General features: G+C 44.5%; 1 protein-coding gene across 1 annotated transcript in view; it reads left to right on the plus strand.

Moving 5' to 3' along the window:
- The window catches only part of LOC311093759 (venom phosphodiesterase CdcPDE), a 48,783-nt gene that overhangs the window by 8,194 nt on the left and 18,816 nt on the right, over positions 1–21,773 (plus strand). Inside the window, exons 4-19 of the mRNA XM_084131359.1 lie at positions 1,207–1,332; positions 1,492–1,552; positions 2,612–2,709; positions 2,830–2,909; positions 4,778–4,897; positions 5,027–5,136; positions 5,654–5,719; positions 5,861–5,933; positions 8,528–8,636; positions 8,752–8,874; positions 11,914–11,945; positions 16,385–16,512; positions 17,115–17,184; positions 17,892–17,979; positions 18,067–18,239; positions 19,556–19,601. Coding sequence (XP_083987485.1) covers positions 1,207–1,332; positions 1,492–1,552; positions 2,612–2,709; positions 2,830–2,909; positions 4,778–4,897; positions 5,027–5,136; positions 5,654–5,719; positions 5,861–5,933; positions 8,528–8,636; positions 8,752–8,874; positions 11,914–11,945; positions 16,385–16,512; positions 17,115–17,184; positions 17,892–17,979; positions 18,067–18,239; positions 19,556–19,601 — 1,503 coding nt within the window. The remainder of the gene's footprint in view (positions 1–1,206; positions 1,333–1,491; positions 1,553–2,611; positions 2,710–2,829; positions 2,910–4,777; positions 4,898–5,026; positions 5,137–5,653; positions 5,720–5,860; positions 5,934–8,527; positions 8,637–8,751; positions 8,875–11,913; positions 11,946–16,384; positions 16,513–17,114; positions 17,185–17,891; positions 17,980–18,066; positions 18,240–19,555; positions 19,602–21,773) is intronic.

A 21,773-nucleotide genomic window follows, 5' to 3' on the forward strand; every position in this document is an offset into this window, starting at 1 on the left:
TAGTTTTGGTGATAAACATGCACACTGTTTTAGAGATGTTAAACTGTAGCATTGTTCTAGCCAAGCTGCAACTTGAACCAGGGATTCTGTAAGTTAATTTGCAGCTTGTGAGACACTACTTCCGTGTATATAAATAACAGTGTCATCTGCATACATTTGAATGGTAGTGTTAGGACAGACGGATGGAAGATCAGTGATGTACAACGAAAAAAGTAAAGGACCCAGAATAGATCCTTGTGGAACACCAGTGGATATACTTAGAGGAGCTGACTTATAATTCTGTATACTAACATACTGTGTGCGACCTGACAAGTATGATTCGATCCATCTCAACGTATGTGGAGAGAAATTAAACCATAATAATTTAGACAACAGAATTCTGTGGGTTACGGTGCCAAAGGCCTTCCTGAAATCAAGAAACACAGCCCCGACAACCCCTCCTTTATCTAACAGAGACTTAACTTGTTCAGTGAAATAGCAATTTGCCATCTCAGTTGAGTAGTTTGCTCTGAAGCCAAATTGCATTGGATGTAAAACAAAAGAACTATTATTCAAATAATTAGTGATTTGTGCAGCCATCAATTTCTCTGCAACCTTTGAGCCTATAGGTAAAATACTAGTCATAACATAAGACGAGTAAAATAAGAATAGTTACTAGTAACAATTACAAAATATACTAGTGTCTAATAAATAGGTACTAGTAGCTAATGACTTAGTACTAGTATTTATTGAATAAATACTAGTATCTAGTAATAGGTACTAGTGCCTAAAAAATAAGTACTACTACCTAATGAATAACTACTAGTATCTAATAAATACACACTAGTCAGAACTGAATAGTTGATATCTGACTGACAGATCCCCATAGAAGTCAATGTTACTAGTAACACAAGAATAGTTACTATTCACTATTGAAATAAGTACTATTATCTAATAAGTACTAGTATCTATTTAATAGGCACTATTATCTAATGAATAAGTACTAGAAGCATGAAAATAGAGACTAGTAGGTTTTATGGATTAAATGTTAAAAGGGCTGGCCATAAACTGTGTGTTATCTGAGCATCTGCTCGTTCTGTAAACAGCTTTACACACACTTACAGACCGTTACATGTCCGTCCCTCACAGACACCAAGCTAAAGTTAGCAACTCTGGCAGATATTTAACTAAAGCTGTAAATAAGCAGTGTGTGTGTGTGTGTCACAGCTCAGGTCTGGGAGTGTACGGCGCTGCGCTGTGGAGAGACGCGTCTGTCGGACAGCAAGTGCCACTGCTCTGAGGACTGTCCGAGCGCCGGGGACTGTTGCTCCAACTACAACAGCGTCTGTAAGGGTGAGTCTCCGGCATCTGCGCTCAGCGCATTCGTTACTGTAAACCACACGCATGCAGACTCAAGATACAGCAGACACAGTGTACAAATATTTGTTTTGAAGTTATAAATAAATGAATTGATTGTTTCCATCTTTCTACTTCAAAATGTTTGTGATGCAGGAGACACACAGTGGGTTCAGGATGAGTGTGTGGACATGAACACAGCCAAATGCCCTACCAGGTGATGCACACACACACACACACACACACACACACACACACTTCACACAAACTTCAATGAACGTTGCTATTTTCATCTCCTCCGATTCCGCTGAGAAACTTCCAGAAAAGTTCCACTTCATTGTCGTGACTCATGTGTGTGTTTTTGACCTATGCGTCAATCTTTCCATATGAAGGACTTCCACTGAACTAAATAATACACTAAAATAAACTAAAACTTCTAAACTGTGTAGATGAGAGAATCAAAGTGTGTGTGTGTTGTGCACACGCTACATTATGGCCAAGCATGCACCCTTAAAATAGCATCTGAACGCGTCACTGACTTTAGACGAGGTTTCTCCTGGTCTGTGTTTTTGTTTCTGAAACTGTAAAATAGCACCAGGGAACGTTTGCGCCGGATCACGCCTCCTCTTTTCCCTGAACCGCCCCCGGGAGCGCAAGTTCATTCCCTAATTTACCGGCGTGCGTCTGTGGAGGGAAGAGTCCGCTGTGCGTCGGGTGAGAAATAGGAATGACACATGCGTCGCTGTACAAAGTCAGTTGCGCTGGGTGCGAGATAGGGCCCTGAGTCTATCATTAGATTTATGCTCAGTGTTTATGATCATACACTGTAAAAAAAACATCAACCCAGTAAAATTTAAAAGTTCAAATGAATTTCTACATTAAAAGATTAAAAGTGAAGTCATCACAATCTTTCAACCACTTTGAATTCAATTACTGATGAAGAAAAGCCCGTTATTGAATAAATAAAGAAATGAGAAATGAATCACTTTACCACTGAATCAACTCAGTCATACATCATTAAGTGAATCACTTTACCACTGAATCAACTCAGTCATACATCATTAAGTGAATCACTTTACCACTGAATCAACTCAGTCATACATCATTAAGTGAATCACTTTACCACTAAATCAACTGAATCGTATAACTTCAGTGATCTGGTTTTCTCCTCCTGGTCTGATGACTGATAGATTACTAGGGGATTTTTGGTAGGTAGTTTTTTAGTTGTTCATTGATGTGTGTGTGTGTGTGTGTGTGTGTGTGTGTGTGTGTGTAGTTTTAAGAGGCAGCCGCTGCTGTTGGTTTCTCTGGATGGTTTAAGAGCCGAATATCTGCAGACATGGAGCTCACTGGTGCCAGTGCTGGAGAAGATCAGTGAGTCTCTCACACACACACACACACACACACACACGCACACGCACACACACACACACACACACTCATTTAATCTATTCAATCTCAGTAATCAACTGCATGTGTGTGTGTGTTGTTCAGGAAAGTGTGGTACGTCTGCACCCTTCATGCAGGCCGTGTTCCCTAGTAAGACGTTCCCTAACCACTACTCCATAGCCACAGTGAGTCATGACCCCCCACACACACACGCACACACACGACACACACACACACTTCACAGACGCACTTTGCCATTTTCATCTCCTCTGATTCTGCTGAGAAACTTCCAGAAAAGTTCCACTTCATTATCGTGACTCATATGTGTGTTTTTGTATGAGGTTCCATTTGTGCCAAAATTTTGTCGACATGCTGTCTGTCGTTACTGTGTGTCGTCTTCCATGTCTATGTGTCTGTTCACTGTTTATGTCCATGTCTGTCTGTCTGTGCTGTGTGTCGTCTTCCATGTCTATGTGTCTGTTCACATGACTCAACTTTTGTCTTTGTCCACTCAACTTACTCCTGTCACCTGTCCTTGTCGTTTGACTGTGTCGTCTTGCGTGTCAATGCTGCATGTGTCATGACTATGTGTTTTTTCATTCTGTCGTTACTATGTGTCGTTACTATGCGTCGTTTCCCTCTGTCGTTACTATGTGTCGTCTTCCATGTCTATGCTATGCGTCGTTACTATGCGACTGTCTCTCTTTTAAATGCCTATTCCACGAGTGGTAGTCTACGATTGGCTGTTTTAAAATATAACTATTATCGAAAACAAAATAACAAAATAACCCAGGCAGTCTCATCTACGAGACGTTTAGGCCTCCTCCAATACTGACAGCTGGGCTCATAGTTTGCAGGTTTGCTTAGTGGTAAACTTTTTTCATTTGACTGGTTCAACCGCCACCTGCCCGAATTTAATTAACATATTATTTCACGTCACGTCATCCGCCCGATCCGCGGTTTATCTCCATCTCTAGTGTGTGTGTGTGTGTGTGTGTGTGTGAGTTGGCTCGGCCCTCCCTCATGCAGTTTAATTGGTTGACATCGCGTGTATGATTGACAGGAACAGAATGTGAGGCTGATCAGACAGTCAAAACAAATGTGTGTGCGCCTTTAGGCCTATATCATTTTTTTTTCGTTGGTCTTTGAATTAGTCAATTATTTTAAATACAATTAAAATCATTCATTATTAGCCTACATAATGATTTAATTCCTATAGGCTATATTTTTAAAAATAGAGTCGGCTCTTCAGATATGCGAGCCAGCTCCCGACGTTCACCTGCAAGAGCCGGCTCTTAGATCCGGCTCATTCGCGAACGACCCATCACTAACGCATAGTAACGACGCATAGCATAGACATGGAAGACGACACATAGTAACGACAGAGGGAAACGACGCATAGTAACGACACATAGCAACGACAGAATGAAAAAACACATAGTCATGACACATGCAGCATTGACACGCAAGACGACACAGTCAAACGACACGGACAGGTGACAGGAGTAAGTTGAGTGGACAAAGACAAAAGTTGAGTCATGTGAACAGACACATAGACATGGAAGACGACACACAGCACAGACAGACAGCATGTCGACAAAATTTTGGCACAAATGGAACCTCATATTTTTGACCTTTCGTCAATCTTTCCATATGAAGGACGTCCACTGAGCCTGAGATATGAAACAATAGTCCGAAAAATCTAATGTTTTGAAATGGAACAAAACAGAAGTTTGCAGATGTTTTTTATGTTTTGTGTCATATTTGATAGATCAGGCTTTTATGGCTCATATAGTGCGATATAGTGAGAATATGAAGGAAAGAACAGCTCAATTTAATCAGAGACTCAAACTGTTTTCTGCACATGATGATGTTTATATGAGTTTCTGACATAAAACGCACATAAATATCAATATCTGCCAGTAATATGTCTTGATGTTCTCGTTTGCCAGGCGTTTGGATGAAAGCCTCTGCAGAATTGTGAATTTGACTGTGTAGGTGTGTGTGCAGGTGGTGTGTGTGTGATGTCAGAGGTGTGTGTTGTCGTGTGCAGGGTCTGTACGCAGAGTCACATGGGCTGGTGGATAATAACATGTACGACCCCGTGTTCGACGCCTCCTTCAGTCTGTCCAACAGTGAGAAGAGCAATCCCAGATGGTACCAGGGACAACCGGTACACACACACACTCACACACACACACACACACACACACACACACACACACACACACACACACACACACACACACACACACACACCTGTATTGACCCCTGACGCCTGACCTCTGACCTCTGACCTCAGATCTGGAACACTGCCATGTATCAGGGACTGAGAGCTGGAACGTTCTTCTGGCCGGGATCCGACGTACCCATAAACGGGAGTTTCCCAGATCTCTACATGGAATACAACGGGTTAGTTTGCGTCACACACACACACACACATCATGCGTTCTCATACGGTTAGTGCGTCAGATTGACTGAAAGTATAAACACACTGCTCGAGTTTCTTCCCATCTGGAGGAGTTTCTCCCACACCCTGCATAAGGTTCCTGACGTCAGTGTGTCCGTCCTGTTCATCTAAACATCCCTGAATCAGGACACACTTATTTACTCCAGAACATGACTGAAGACATTAGGGCTCTAAATGAAGTGAGCTCTTTGGTTTACAGAAGCACAAACATCTGCTGATGGGGTCAGAATAATACACTTAATCCAAAGTGAAAACACACTTATTTTCCTCAGCCGTGTGTGTGTGTGTGTGTGTTTCAGCAGAAGTGAATATCACTGGTGACAGGTCAGATCTGCTGCATTCAAACACACACACACTTAGTGTATCGGCTCAGATTTGAACCATTAATCACCCATTACATACTGTGTGTGTGTGTGTGTGTGTGTGTGTGTGTGTGTGTGTGTGTGTGTGTGTGTGCAGTAAGGTCCCGTATGAGGAGAGGGTCTTCACTGTTCTACGGTGGCTGCAGTTGCCAGAGGATAAACGGTAAATCATCTTCATCAGATCGCTTCATGTGTTTGTGTTCACACTCATCATCTTCATCATCTTCATCACACTCATGTTCATCATCTTCATCATCTTCATCGCTCGTCTGTGTGTGTGTCTCTGCTGTTGCTGGTCCTTCAGGCCGGATTTCCTCACGCTGTACCTCGAGGAGCCTGATAGTTCTGGACACAGCTTTGGACCTGTCAGCGGAGGAGTGAGAAAACGCACACACACACACACACACACACAGTTGTGTTCGTTCTTCGTTAAGAAGATGAGCAACTTCATCCGATGTCAGACAAAAAGAATCGTGTAAAACCCAGTAAACCCTAAGATTATTACTTGTGACATTAGAACAAAATATGTGGATATAAAAACATGTCTGTAGGCTATACAACTAAATTAACAATCTCTAAAAAAAATTCTAATTTCATTAAACATTTCATTAAGTTTCGTGGACATTTTATAAAACATCGAGCTTTGTTTTTATTAAAATGTCTTATGTGTGCTATAGGCTCATTTTGTAAAGTTTGGCCCCGATCACAGCTGAGGCGTCTGTTGCAGTGAGAGTGTGTTCCTGCGGCCGCGAGCGCTGCTGGTTCTGCGCCCCGGGCGCCTCGCGGGTTTAGGCTTGTTCGACTTCATGCAGCTCTGCGCAGACCGATCGGCGGCTGACTTGAAGCAGTGCATGCCGGTTAGAAATGTTGTCCAACTTGATGCAGCGCCGACGCCACGTGACTGTGACGTGTGACGACACAGCTGATCCACGATTGGCCGGATTCACCGCATGACAATGGACGTGTGTTTCGTGTTTAGTCGAACACCTTTAGTTCCTCTAAAGCTCAGAAATCAGTTTTTTATAACAGTAAACACTCTTTTCATGTGGTTGCGATGTTACATTGTGTCATGTTTATCAGATAAAAACGTAGACTCTTCATTGATAGTAGCTTATGTTGAACTTTATTCTTGTTCAGACAGACACTGTATGAAGCAGTACATAAAGTATTGCATGAAAATGTCTCTGAAACATCTGTGTACTATTTGGCAGATATTGCATTTATTTCACTTCAGCTGTGGTAAAGTATGCGATGGGCGGGGGCGTGGTTTGGGGAGGCGTGGTTGATGGGTGGGGGCGTGGTTGATGGGCAGGGGCGTGGTTTGGGGAGGCATGGTTGATGGGCGGGGGCGTGCTTTGGGGAGGCATGGTTGATGGGCGGGGCGTGGTTTGGGGAGGCGTGGTTAAGGGGCGGGGTCGTGCTTTGGGGAGGCGTGGTTGATGGGCGGGGCGTGGTTTGGGGAGGCGTGGTTAAGGGGCGGGGTCGTGCTTTGGGGAGGCGTGGTTGATGGGCGGGGCGTGGTTTGGGGAGGCGTGGTTAAGGGGTGGGGGCGTGGTTGGGGGTGAATGCATAAAAAAATACTTGACAAATGCATTAACAACCTTGCAACTATGTTATCGTACTTTTATACATAAAGTAATACATCCTTTCCATTCAATATTTGGCCCGCAACAATAGAATACTATTAAAAAAAAAAAAAAGTTTAGCTTTTTTTTACACCTTTTACATGACACTATTTCTTTTCATGGCCATAGGTTAAAAATCTACTACTAAAATAAAAAATCTACTACACTATTTCAGTAAAAAAACAATTTCAATCTTCCTGATGTTCTCTAGCCTATACTTTCTTTATGTGGGCTTCAGGGTCGCTAGCACCTTTATTTGACACTGACACGTACGTGCCAGCTTTGCAGTTCATGCATTCTGCTTTACACGGATCCCAACCGAAACGAAAACACGGGAATTTTCTCTGTAAATCATCTGTGAATTTACATTTGGGCTTTTTTTTACATTGTTAGCTACTTACCTCTTCTCTCAGACTTGACCGTAAACTGAAGCATCGAGTCACATTGCTAAAATCCTGTGAACGTAAAGTCCGCCTACTTTGATTTGATTGGTCATTTCAAATATTCTGATATTGACGAGCAGTGACAGACCAATGAGGCTGAGATGAACACACACACACACACACACACACACACACAGGCCTCTGTTTTCTGACGTGCTCTCTGCTTGCTACTGTGGATTGAGGAACGCGCTGTTTATAACAAGACGGGGCAAAGCCGGTTTCATATGTTTTGTGTGCAAAGGCAAGCGTGTATTTAAAGTACACGCTTAATGGCCCAATGAAAAATAATGAAAACCAGGACATTTTCATCACAGCCAGGAGGGCGGGCCAGGACAGGAGGTGAAAACAGGAAGTTTGGTCACACTATTATACACCTAAAACAACACTAAAATATTAACTGCATCCTGCTGTACTGTAGCCTACTTGAATAAGTCTTTTACAGTTTTCTGAATTGCTAAAACGCTAAACTCCATTATCTGAACCAAATTCTCAATCGCCTAAACAAATGTATTGAATAAAACAGTCTTTCTGTAAAACATTAAACAGGTTCAGGCAGTTAAAACACTGTTTGCAAATCTCATGCACTCTCTAAAAACTCTAAACACATTCTCACTCACTAAAACACATTTTGCACTTTGATGCACTTATGTTTCAAAATCCTAAACACAGGCAGACAAAAGTTCAACAAATTGGTCAGACCACATTTGTAGGAAAGGCTACCTTGCACTGATAAGCCTATCACACGGTGGACATGCAGGCTTGTATCTGATATGCCAATTTGTCTGATATAAATGGCCAGCATATTTTATGTAGCCTACTATATATAATTCATTTACTATGATTTTTATATTTCGGCAAAGCAAATACATCTGTTGACATGCGTGTGTGTGTGTGTGTGTGTAGCTGATCATGGCTCTGCAGGGTGTGGACAGAGTCATCGGTCAGCTGATGAACGGCCTCAAACAACTCAACCTTCATCAGTGCGTCAACATCATCATCGTCGCAGATCACGGTAACACACACACACACACACACACACACACTCTTAGCCATGGAGAAACTCTCCATCATGTGCAAATGTGATGTGTTTTGTGTGCACGTTTGTGTGTGTGTGTGTGTGTTTGCAGGTATGGAGGAGACCAGCTGTGAGCGTAAAGAAGCTCTTCAGGATTTTGTGGCTGATGTTGATCATCTTTTTGTCAGTGAGGGTCCATTTGGACGAATCAGAGCAAAAGACAAAACACACACCTGTAAGTCAAACACACACACACACCTGTAAGTCAGACACACTCACACCTGTAAGTCAGACACACACACACCTGTAAGTCAGACACACACCTGTAAGTCAGACACACACCTGTAAGTTAAGCACACACCTGTAAGTCAGACACACACCTGTAAGTCAGACACACACACACCTGTAAGTCAGTCAGACACACACCTGTAAGTCAGACACACACCTGTAAGTCAGACACACACACACCTGTAAGTCAGACACACACCTGTAAGTCAAGCACACACCTGTAAGTCAGACACACACCTGTAAGTCAGACACACACACACCTGTAAGTCAGTCAGACACACACCTGTAAGTCAGTCAGACACACACCTGTAAGTCAGACACACACCTGTAAGTCAGACACACACCTGTAAGTCAAGCACACACCTGTAAGTCAGACACACACCTGTAAGTCAAGCACACACCTGTAAGTCAGACACACACCTGTAAGTCAAGCACACACCTGTAAGTCAGACACACACCTGTAAGTCACACACACACCTGTAAGTCAAACACACACACCTGTAAGTCAAACACACACACACCTGTAAGTCAGACACACACCTGTAAGTCAGACACACACCTGTAAGTCAGACACACACCTGTAAGTCAAACACACACACCTGTAAGTCAGACACACACCTGTAAGTCACACACACACACACACACACACACACACACCTGTAAGTCAGACACACACCTGTAAGTCAGACACACACACACCTGTAAGTCAGACACACACACCTGTAAGTCAGACACACACACCTGTAAGTCAAGCACACACCTGTAAGTCAGACACACACCTGTAAGTCAGACACACACACACCTGTAAGTCAGACACACACCTGTAAGTCACACACACACACACACACACACACACACACCTGTAAGTCAAGCACACACCTGTAAGTCAGACACACACACCTGTAAGTCAGACACACACCTGTAATTCAGACACACACCTGTAAGTCAGACACACACCTGTAAGTCACACACACACCTGTAAGTCACACACACACCTGTAAGTCAAACACACACACCTGTAAGTCAAACACACACACCTGTAAGTCAGACACACACCTGTAAGTCACACACACACACACACCTGTAAGTCACACACACACACACACACCTGTAAGTCAGACACACACCTGTAAGTCAGACACACACACACACCTGTAAGTCAGACACACACCTGTAAGTCAGACACACACCTGTAAGTCACACACACACACACACACACACACCTGTAAGTCAAACACACACCTGTAAGTCAGACACACACACACCTGTAAGTCAGACACACACACACCTGTAAGTCAGACACACACACCTGTAAGTCAGACACACACCTGTAAGTCAGACACACACACCTGTAAGTCAAGCACACACCTGTAAGTCAGACACACACCTGTAAGTCAGACACACACCTGTAAGTCAAACACACACACCTGTAAGTCAGACACACACCTGTAAGTCAGACACACACCTGTAAGTCACACACACACACACACACACACACACCTGTAAGTCAGACACACACCTGTAAGTCAGACACACACACACCTGTAAGTCAGACACACACACCTGTAAGTCAGACACACACCTGTAAGTCAGACACACACACCTGTAAGTCAAGCACACACCTGTAAGTCAGACACACACCTGTAAGTCAGACACACACCTGTAAGTCAGACATACACACCTGTAAGTCAGACACACACCTGTAAGTCACACACACACACACACACACACACCTGTAAGTCACACACACACACACACACACACACACACACCTGTAAGTCAGACACACACCTGTAAGTCAGACACACACACACACCTGTAAGTCAGACACACACCTGTAAGTCAGACACACACCTGTAAGTCAAACACACACCTGTAAGTCAGACACACACCTGTAAGTCAGACACACACCTGTAAGTCAAACACACACACACCTGTAAGTCAGACACACACCTGTAAGTCAGACACACACCTGTAAGTCACACACACACCTGTAAGTCACACACACACACACCTGTAAGTCAGACACACACCTGTAAGTCAGACACACACCTGTAAGTCACACACACACACACCTGTAAGTCAGACACACACCTGTAAGTCAGACACACACCTGTAAGTCAAACACACACCTGTAAGTCAGACACACACCTGTAAGTCACACACACACACACACCTGTAAGTCAGACACACACACCTGTAAGTCAGACACACACACACCTGTAAGTCAGACACACACCTGTAAGTCAAACACACACACCTGTAAGTCAGACACACACCTGTAAGTCAAACACACACCTGTAAGTCAGACAGACACACACCTGTAAGTCAGACACACACCTGTAAGTCAGACACACACCTGTAAGTCAGACACACACACCTGTAAGTCAAACACACACCTGTAAGTCAGACACACACACACCTGTAAGTCAGACACACACCTGTAAGTCAAACACACACACCTGTAAGTCAGACACACACCTGTAAGTCACACACACACACACCTGTAAGTCAGACACACACCTGTAAGTCAGACACACAGTTCAGAACTGGAAAAAGTTTTTCACTCAGAAATGAATTTTTTTCTTGTAAAATAAACTACAATAATCTTTGTTTTATTTACAACTTTGAAAAATCATTTTTAAAGTGTATTTTGCACTTTAAGTCAAGGTTTGTGTGTATGAATCCAGATTTGAGGCCCGTTCACAAGGCAAATACTGTAATACTGTAGAGATGAGGATGTTTACTGTGAGCTGACTCTAGAGCAGCCGTCCTCAGCTAAACAAGCTCTCAGAGTTTATTAGTAAATCTCACTATTACTTACAGAGAAACGGAGAGTGACACATTCAGTTAATCCAGAAATATGACTGATATTTTCTTGTAAAACTTACTCATATAATATTTGCTTTATTTATAACCTAACAAAATATTTTTGACAGTGTTCTGAGTGACCTGTGTGTGTGTGTGTGTGTGTGTGTGTTGACAGTGGATGCGGCTGCGCTCGTGGCAAACATGTCGGTAAGTGTCTGCATATTTCCTGCTGTGTTTTAATAACTCGTGTGATTCTGCGAGTGTCGTACAGTTAGCCTCTCACACACAAATACTGCTGTCTGCATTTTAATGATTTTAAATTTAATTAGTTTGAGTCAAGATTATTTATTTAGCGATTTATACACACAGATTGTTTGCAGTTATGTCCCCACATGTTTATTCTCTATCATTAAAAATATTTAGTTTTCACAAATACAGGTAAAGACAGATTAGCTTCACACACTGTAGAACTCTGAACACAGCTGGAGGATGAACATGTTTCAGCGTGTGTGTGATGACAACAACACACACCCAAACATCTGTGTGTTTCATTCTGTGTGTGTGATGACAACATCAAACATCTGTGTGTTTTATTCTGTGTGTGTGATGACAACACACACCCAAAAATCTGTTTCATTCTGTGTGTGTGATGACAACACACACCCAAAAATCTGTGTGTTTCATTCTGTGTGTGTGATGACAACAACACACACCCAAACATCTGTGTGTTTCATTCTGTGTGTGTGATGACAACAACACACACCCAAACATCTGTGTGTTTCATTCTGTGTGTGTGATGACAACAACACACACCCAAACATCTGTGTGTTTCATTCTGTGTGTGTGATGACAACATCAAACATCTGTGTGTTTTGTAGCGTGCTGAATCTACAGATGGGTGTGTGAGTGTGTGTTGATGATGTGTTTGTAAGTGTGTGTGTTGATGATGTGTTTGTGAGTGTGTTGATGATGTGTGTGTGTGTGTGTGTGTTGCAGTGTAAGCGTCCTCAGCAGCAGATCAAGCCGTATCTGAAACACCTGTGTGTGTGTGTGTGTGTGTGTGTGTGTGTGTGTGTGTGTGTGTGTGTGTGTGTGTGTGTTGCAGTGTAAGCGTCCTCAGCAGCAGATCAAGCCGTATCTGAAACACCTGTGTGTGTGTGTGTGTGTGTGTGTGTGTGTGTGTGTGTGTGTGTGTTGCAGTGTAAGCGTCCTCAGCAGCAGATCAAGCCGTATCTGAGACACCTGTGTGTGTGTGTGTGTGTGTGTTGCAGTGTAAGCGTCCTCAGCAGCAGATCAAGCCGTATCTGAAACACCTGTGTGTGTGTGTGTGTGTGTGTGTGTGTTGCAGTGTAAGCGTCCTCAGCAGCAGATCAAGTCGTATCTGAAACACCTGTGTGTGTGTGTGTGTGTGTGTGTGTGTGTGTGTGCGTGTGTGTTGCAGTGTAAGCGTCCTCAGCAGCAGATCAAGCCGTATCTGAAACACCTGTGTGTGTGTGTGTGTGTTGCAGTGTAAGCGTCCTCAGCAGCAGATCAAGCCGTATCTGAAACACCTGTGTGTGTGTGTGTGTGTGTGTGTGTGTGTGTTGCAGTGTAAGCGTCCTCAGCAGCAGATCAAGTCGTATCTGAAACACCTGTGTGTGTGTGTGTGTGTGTGTGTGTGTGTGTGCGTGTGTGTTGCAGTGTAAGCGTCCTCAGCAGCAGATCAAGCCGTATCTGAAACACCTGTGTGTGTGTGTGTGTGTGTGTGTGTGTTGCAGTGTAAGCGTCCTCAGCAGCAGATCAAGCCGTATCTGAAACACCTGTGTGTGTGTGTGTGTGTGTGTGTGTGTTGCAGTGTAAGCGTCCTCAGCAGCAGATCAAGCCGTATCTGAAACACCTGTGTGTGTGTGTGTGTGTGTGTGTGTGTGTGTGTTGCAGTGTAAGCGTCCTCAGCAGCAGATCAAGCCGTATCTGAAACACCTGTGTGTGTGTGTGTGTGTGTGTGTGTGTGTGTGTGTTGCAGTGTAAGCGTCCTCAGCAGCAGATCAAGCCGTATCTGAAACACCTGTGTGTGTGTGTGTGTGTGTGTGTGTTGCAGTGTAAGCGTCCTCAGCAGCAGATCAAGCCGTATCTGAAACACCTGTGTGTGTGTGTGTGTGTGTGTGTGTGTTGCAGTGTAAGCATCCTCAGCAGCAGATCAAGCCGTATCTGAAACACCTGTGTGTGTGTGTGTGTGTGTGTGTGTGTGTGTGTGTGTGTGTGTGTTGCAGTGTAAGCGTCCTCAGCAGCAGATCAAGCCGTATCTGAAACACCTGTGTGTGTGTGTGTGTGTGTGTGTGTGTGTGTGTGTTGCAGTGTAAGCGTCCTCAGCAGCAGATCAAGCCGTATCTGAAACACCTGTGTGTGTGTGTGTGTGTTGCAGTGTAAGCGTCCTCAGCAGCAGATCAAGCCATATCTGAAACACCTGTGTGTGTGTGTGTGTGTGTGTGTGTGTGTGTGTGTGTGTGTTGCAGTGTAAGCGTCCTCAGCAGCAGATCAAGCCGTATCTGAAACACCTGTGTGTGTGTGTGTGTGTGTGTGTGTGTGTTGCAGTGTAAGCGTCCTCAGCAGCAGATCAAGCCGTATCTGAAACACCTGTGTGTGTGTGTGTGTGTGTGTGTGTGTGTGTGTGTTGCAGTGTAAGCGTCCTCAGCAGCAGATCAAGCCGTATCTGAAACACCTGTGTGTGTGTGTGTGTGTGTGTGTGTGTGTGTGTGTGTGTGTGTGTGTGTGTGTTGCAGTGTAAGCGTCCTCAGCAGCAGATCAAGCCGTATCTGAAACACCTGTGTGTGTGTGTGTGTGTGTGTTGCAGTGTAAGCGTCCTCAGCAGCAGATCAAGCCGTATCTGAAACACCTGTGTGTGTGTGTGTGTGTGTGTTGCAGTGTAAGCGTCCTCAGCAGCAGATCAAGCCGTATCTGAAACACCTGTGTGTGTGTGTGTGTGTGTGTGTGTGTGTGTGTGTTGCAGTGTAAGCGTCCTCAGCAGCAGATCAAGCCGTATCTGAAACACCTGTGTGTGTGTGTGTGTGTGTGTGTGTGTGTGTGTGTGTGTGTGTGTGTTGCAGTGTAAGCGTCCTCAGCAGCAGATCAAGCCGTATCTGAAACACCTGTGTGTGTGTGTGTGTGTGTGTGTGTGTGTGTGTGTGTGTGTGTGTGTGTGTGTTGCAGTGTAAGCGTCCTCAGCAGCAGATCAAGCCGTATCTGAAACACCTGTGTGTGTGTGTGTGTGTGTGTGTGTTGCAGTGTAAGCGTCCTCAGCAGCAGATCAAGCCGTATCTGAAACACCTGTGTGTGTGTGTGTGTGTGTGTGTGTTGCAGTGTAAGCGTCCTCAGCAGCAGATCAAGCCGTATCTGAAACACCTGTGTGTGTGTGTGTGTGTGTGTGTGTGTTGCAGTGTAAGCGTCCTCAGCAGCAGATCAAGCCGTATCTGAAACACCTGTGTGTGTGTGTGTGTGTGTGTGTGTGTGTGTGTGTTGCAGTGTAAGCGTCCTCAGCAGCAGATCAAGCCGTATCTGAAACACCTGTGTGTGTGTGTGTGTGTGTGTGTGTGTGTGTGTTGCAGTGTAAGCGTCCTCAGCAGCAGATCAAGCCGTATCTGAAACACCTGTGTGTGTGTGTGTGTGTGTGTGTGTGTGTTGCAGTGTAAGCGTCCTCAGCAGCAGATCAAGCCGTATCTGAAACACCTGTGTGTGTGTGTGTGTGTGTGTGTGTGTGTGTGTTGCAGTGTAAGCGTCCTCAGCAGCAGATCAAGCCGTATCTGAAACACCTGTGTGTGTGTGTGTGTGTGTGTGTGTGTGTGTTGCAGTGTAAGCGTCCTCAGCAGCAGATCAAGCCGTATCTGAAACACCTGTGTGTGTGTGTGTGTGTGTGTGTGTTGCAGTGTAAGCGTCCTCAGCAGCAGATCAAGCCGTATCTGAAACACCTGTGTGTGTGTGTGTGTGTGTGTGTGTGTGTGTTGCAGTGTAAGCGTCCTCAGCAGCAGATCAAGCCGTATCTGAAACACCTGTGTGTGTGTGTGTGTGTGTGTGTGTTGCAGTGTAAGCGTCCTCAGCAGCAGATCAAGCCGTATCTGAAACACCTGTGTGTGTGTGTGTGTGTGTGTGTGTTGCAGTGTAAGCGTCCTCAGCAGCAGATCAAGCCGTATCTGAAACACCTGTGTGTGTGTGTGTGTGTGTGTGTGTGTGTGTGTGTGTGTGTGTGTGTGTGTGTGTGTGTGTTGCAGTGTAAGCGTCCTCAGCAGCAGATCAAGCCGTATCTGAAACACCTGTGTGTGTGTGTGTGTGTGTGTGTGTGTTGCAGTGTAAGCGTCCTCAGCAGCAGATCAAGCCGTATCTGAAACACCTGTGTGTGTGTGTGTGTGTGTGTGTGTGTGTGTGTTGCAGTGTAAGCGTCCTCAGCAGCAGATCAAGCCGTATCTGAAACACCTGTGTGTGTGTGTGTGTGTGTGTGTGTGTGTGTTGCAGTGTAAGCGTCCTCAGCAGCAGATCAAGCCGTATCTGAAACACCTGTGTGTGTGTGTGTGTGTGTGTGTGTGTGTGTGTGTTGCAGTGTAAGCGTCCTCAGCAGCAGATCAAGCCGTATCTGAAACACCTGTGTGTGTGTGTGTGTGTGTGTGTGTGTGTTGCAGTGTAAGCGTCCTCAGCAGCAGATCAAGCCGTATCTGAAACACCTGTTGCCCAAGCGCTTCCACTACGCCAGTAACCGGCGCATCGAGGACGTGAGTGTGTTGGTGAGCCCGCGCTGGCTCTTCGAGAGGTACAGCACACACTCATCAGACGTACAGTACAGACAGCTAAAGATTCTTTTGACCTTTCAATTAATCAAAGAATCCTGAAAAATAAAATGCATCACAGTTCCCACAGAAATATGTTAAAAACTGTTTTCAACACTGATAATAATCATAAATGTTTCTCGAGCATCAGATCCTCATATTAGAGTGATTTCTGAAGGATCATGTGACTCTGAAGACTGGAGTAATGATGCTGAACATTCAGCTTTGATCACAGGAATAAATTACACTTTACTGTATATTCACATAGAAAACAGCTGATTTACATTATAATAATATTTCACAATATTAATGTTTATTCTGTATTTTTGATTACATAAATGCAGTCTTGGTGAGCATAAAAGACTTTTAAAAACAAACTTTTAAATGGTAATATATAACAAAATATGTATATAGTATATTTGTGTTTGAATTGCACTTTATTTTATATATATTTATAATATATTAGGGCTGTCAACATTAATTAACATTTTTTTTTTTATAAATTTTTATTTATTTTTTTGTCACTTAACTATATATTCACATAAAACACAGATGATTTACACTGATCAAAAATTTGTTACTGCAGGTCTCCGGGGTCTCTCACATTCTGCTCCGGAGGAAATCATGGATATGATAATGACATCTACAGCATGCAGGTGTGTGTGTGTGTGTGTGTGTGTGTCTGTGTGTGTGTGTCTGTGTGCGTGCGTCTGTGTGTGTGTGTGTGTCTGTGTCTGTGTGCGTGTGTCTGTCTGTGTGTGTGTGTCTGTCTGTGTGTGTGTGTGTGTGTCTGTGTGTGTGTGTGTGTGTGTGTGTGTGTGTGTGTGTGTGTGTGTGTGTGTCTGTGTGTGTGTGCGTGTGTCTGTCTGTGTGTGTGTGTCTGTCTGTGTGTGTGTGCGTGTGTCTGTGTGTGTGTGTGTCTGTGTGTGTGTGCGTGTGTCTGTCTGTGTGTGTGTGTCTGTCTGTGTGTGTGTGCGTGTGTCTGTCTGTGTGTGTGTGTCTGTCTGTGTGTGTGTGTCTGTCTGTGTGTGTGTGTGTGTGTCTGTGTGTGTGTGTCTGTGTGTGTGTGTCTGTGTGTGTCTGTGTGTGTGAGTGTGTGTGTGTGTGTGTGTGTGTGTGTGTCTGTGTGTGTGTGTGTGTGTGTGTGTGTGTGTGTGTGTGTGTGAGTGTGTGTGTGTGTGTGTGTGAGTGTGTGTGAGTGTGTGTGTGTGTGTGTGTGTGTGTGTGTGTCTGTGAGTGTGTGTGTGATGCTGTAATGAAATCTAAATGCACAACTTTTTCTCAGATTTTTGTCAGATTTCACAGAAAATGAACCATGCCTGTAACTGTGGTGTATTCCAGCTCATGATTCTGTCTCTCTCAGGCCGCATTTCTCAGTTTTGGACCTAAATTCCTCTTTCAGACGGAAGTGGATCCGTTTTCCAACATTGAGCTGTACAACCTCATGTGTGGTACGAGAACACACGTCAGGTCTTTATTTATAGAGCACATGTAACTTGGTCCTCTAGCCGCCCCTGGATGTGCTCCTCTCTCCTCAGATGTGCTGGAGATCTCCCCATCCCATAATAACGGGACCCACGGGAGCCTGAATCACCTGCTGCGCGTCCCGTTCCACAGCCCTGCCCCCCCGAGTGAGCAGAGCCACCCGAGGCAGTGTCTGATCAGCAGCCTGGAGCCCACACACACACTGAGCTGTAGCTGCGCTGCACTGGTACACACACACACACACACTCACACACACACTGAGCTGTAGCTGCGCTGCACTGGTACACACACACACACACACACACACACACACACACACACACACACACACACACTGAGCTGTAGCTGCGCTGCACTGGTACACACACACACACACACACACACACACTCACACACACACTGAGCTGTAGCTGCGCTGCACTGGTACACACACACACACACACACACACACACACACACACACTGAGCTGTAGCTGCGCTGCACTGGTACACACACACACACACACACACTGAGCTGTAGCTGCGCTGCTCTGGTACACACACACACACTCACACACACACACACACTGAGCTGTAGCTGCGCTGCTCTGGTACACACACACACACACACACACACACACTGAGCTGTAGCTGCGCTGCAATGGTACACTCACACTCACACACACACACACACACACACACACTGAGCTGTAGCTGCGCTGCTCTGGTACACACACACACACACACACACACACATACTGAGCTGTAGCTGCGCTGAAATGGTACACACACACACACACACTGAGCTGTAGCTGCGCTGCAATGGTACACACACACACACACACACTGAGCTGTAGCTGCGCTGCTCTGGTACACACACACACACACACACACACACACACACACACACTGAGCTGTAGCTGCGCTGCTCTGGTACACACACACACACACACACTGAGCTGTAGCTGCGCTGCAATGGTACACACACACACACACACACACACACACACACACACACACACACACTGAGCTGTAGCTGCGCTGCAATGGTACACACACACACACACACACTGAGCTGTAGCTGCGCTGCAATGGTACACACACACACACACTGAGCTGTAGCTGCGCTGCAATGGTACACACACACACACTGAGCTGTAGCTGCGCTGCTCTGGTACACACACACACACACTGAGCTGTAGCTGTGCTGCTGTGGTACACACACACACACACTGAGCTGTAGCTGTGCTGCTGTGGTACACACACACACACACTGAGCTGTAGCTGTGCTGCTGTGGTACACACACACACACACACTGAGCTGTAGCTGTGCTGCTGTGGTACACACACACACACACACACACTGAGCTGTAGCTGTGCTGCTGTGGTACACACACACACACACACACACACTGGGCTGCACTGAACTACTACACACAAACATTGTATATAAATCTATTTAGACATGTAAATGGCAACACTTGACATTAAGGGTTCATCTGTTAACGTTAGTTGCATTAGTTATCCAGTGTGTCCGTAACACTGTCTGTGTCTGTGTTTCAGAGTGGAAGTGACATCAACATGCGCTTGAATCTCTCTGAGGCTGAAGGTGAGTTCAGTTGTGTTTCTGTGACTCAGCGCTTTCACTCTCACACACACACACACACACACACACGTCTGTCGACTGTGGCGCTGAGAAGCAGAAGTGTAGAGATACTTCCCTATCCATACATTTCACTCATAGTGCGTCTTAGTGGATGTTTTGGGAAAACTCCTTTTTCTCCGGAGTAATGGTAAGCCACATCCTCGAACACAGATCTCAGAAATATCTGGATATGAAATTAGTCATCCTTAGGATTTCGATTCCTCTTATCGATTCCTTTGTGAGCATTTCAGAATGACTTCAAAGCATTGAGGCGAGAGATGACTCATGTGAACTGAACTGAAAGTGACAGAAGCTGCCGTCTCTATAATAACACTAATCGAACAACGAAAGAAAAAGAGAAAATTCACTCGTTCTTCACTGAATAACTTTTGTAACTATATTTGTAATGTATATTTTTTACATTTGATTACAGTTTCTGATCCTGAATATATGATATACCTGAAATGTACACCTGAAAATCTTAAAACACTGTATATGTCAATCGTATCTTTGTTCAGTTGTATCTATTTGTTGCCATTGCTAATTGGTTGCTATTTTGAGGCAACTGAAATAGACTGAGCCATTGACCAACAAAAACCTGCTCTAGTGGCACCGTATATATATTTTTTTGTTATTTAAAGGGCGTAACAACACGTGTATACTCTGCTTATTACACACACAGGGATGCCCAGCAGCCCACAAACATGCCAAATATTAAAAATAAAAGGATTACAATGTAAAATATTAATATTGTGTACATAAAGATATGGTGGAATCCGGCTTGTCCCGTATATGGTCTGCTGGCGTGCTTTAACCTCACACACACACACACACACACACAAAAAGATCCATTTCCTCTAGCATTTCGGTCTTTCCATTTGCAAAATCCGCCATGTAAATAGCGAATCCGCCATGTCACGAATGCAACTGGCTTTTAAAGCGAATGGGAGATTAGACTAGTTTATTGCATGTTACACCCAAAACACACCCATTACCAGTGGCGGTTCTACATTGAATCACACCCTGGGCGAGACCCCCTTCGATAGTTGCATTCGATAGTTACATAGTTGCATTGCATACCTTTATCTTTCGCTCGTATCTAAATTGGGCACCTGATGGCCTTGACCTTTCTTGTCCATCTCTTATTTGGCACTCGACATCGACAATCAACAGATTTCCCCTGATCCCCCCCATACCAACTGTCACTCACGAGTCACGACCAGAAGTCAAGACTAAACCAATTCACCTTGGTGGTGGTGACCGACCAAGTAATCGTTTTGTATTACCTATTTTTATTAGCCATTCAGACCATTCAGAAAAACAAAAATGTGCAGGAAATATAGAGGCCTGTATAATATTATGAATGAAATGTGCGTTATTTGGAAGAAAGTCGAGGTGTGACTGACTTAGATAACTATATGGACAAAACCACTATATGGATAGAGACAAAACACACCCATTACTCATTAAGAGAATAGAGACAAAACACACCCGTTACTCATTAAGAGAATAGAGACAAAACACACCCGTTACTCATTAAGAGAATAGAGACAAAACACACCCATTACTCATTAAGAGAATAGAGACAAAACACACCCATTACACATTAAGAGAATAGAGACAAAACACACCCGTTACTCATTAAGAGAATAGAGACAAAACACACCCGTTACTCATTAAGAGAATAGAGACAAAACACACCCATTACTCATTAAGAGAATAGAGACAAAACACACCCATTACTCATTAAGAGAATAGAGACAAAACACACCCATTACTCATTAAGAGAATAGAGACAAAACACACCCATTACTCATTAAGAGAATAGAGACAAAACACACCCATTACTCATTAAGAGAATAGAGACAAAACACACCCATTACACATTAAGAGAATAGAGACAAAACACACCCATTACTCATTAAGAGAATAGAGACAAAACACACCCATTACTCATGAAGAGAATAGAAACACACCCACACACCCCAAACTCAACCCGCTCAAAATGCTATCCCTCAAGGCTCCGACCTCGTGGTATGAGTCCCTTAGTCTTGAGCCTCGCCTAGCCTAGCTGCCTTCAGGGCCCTTATCCTCAAGTGCCTCAGGCCAGGGCCATAGAACGATCATCCTTCTCGG

This window comes from Abramis brama, assembly GCF_963993115.1.
Source record: "Abramis brama genome assembly, chromosome: 12".
Lineage (NCBI taxonomy): Eukaryota > Metazoa > Chordata > Actinopteri > Cypriniformes > Leuciscidae > Abramis > Abramis brama.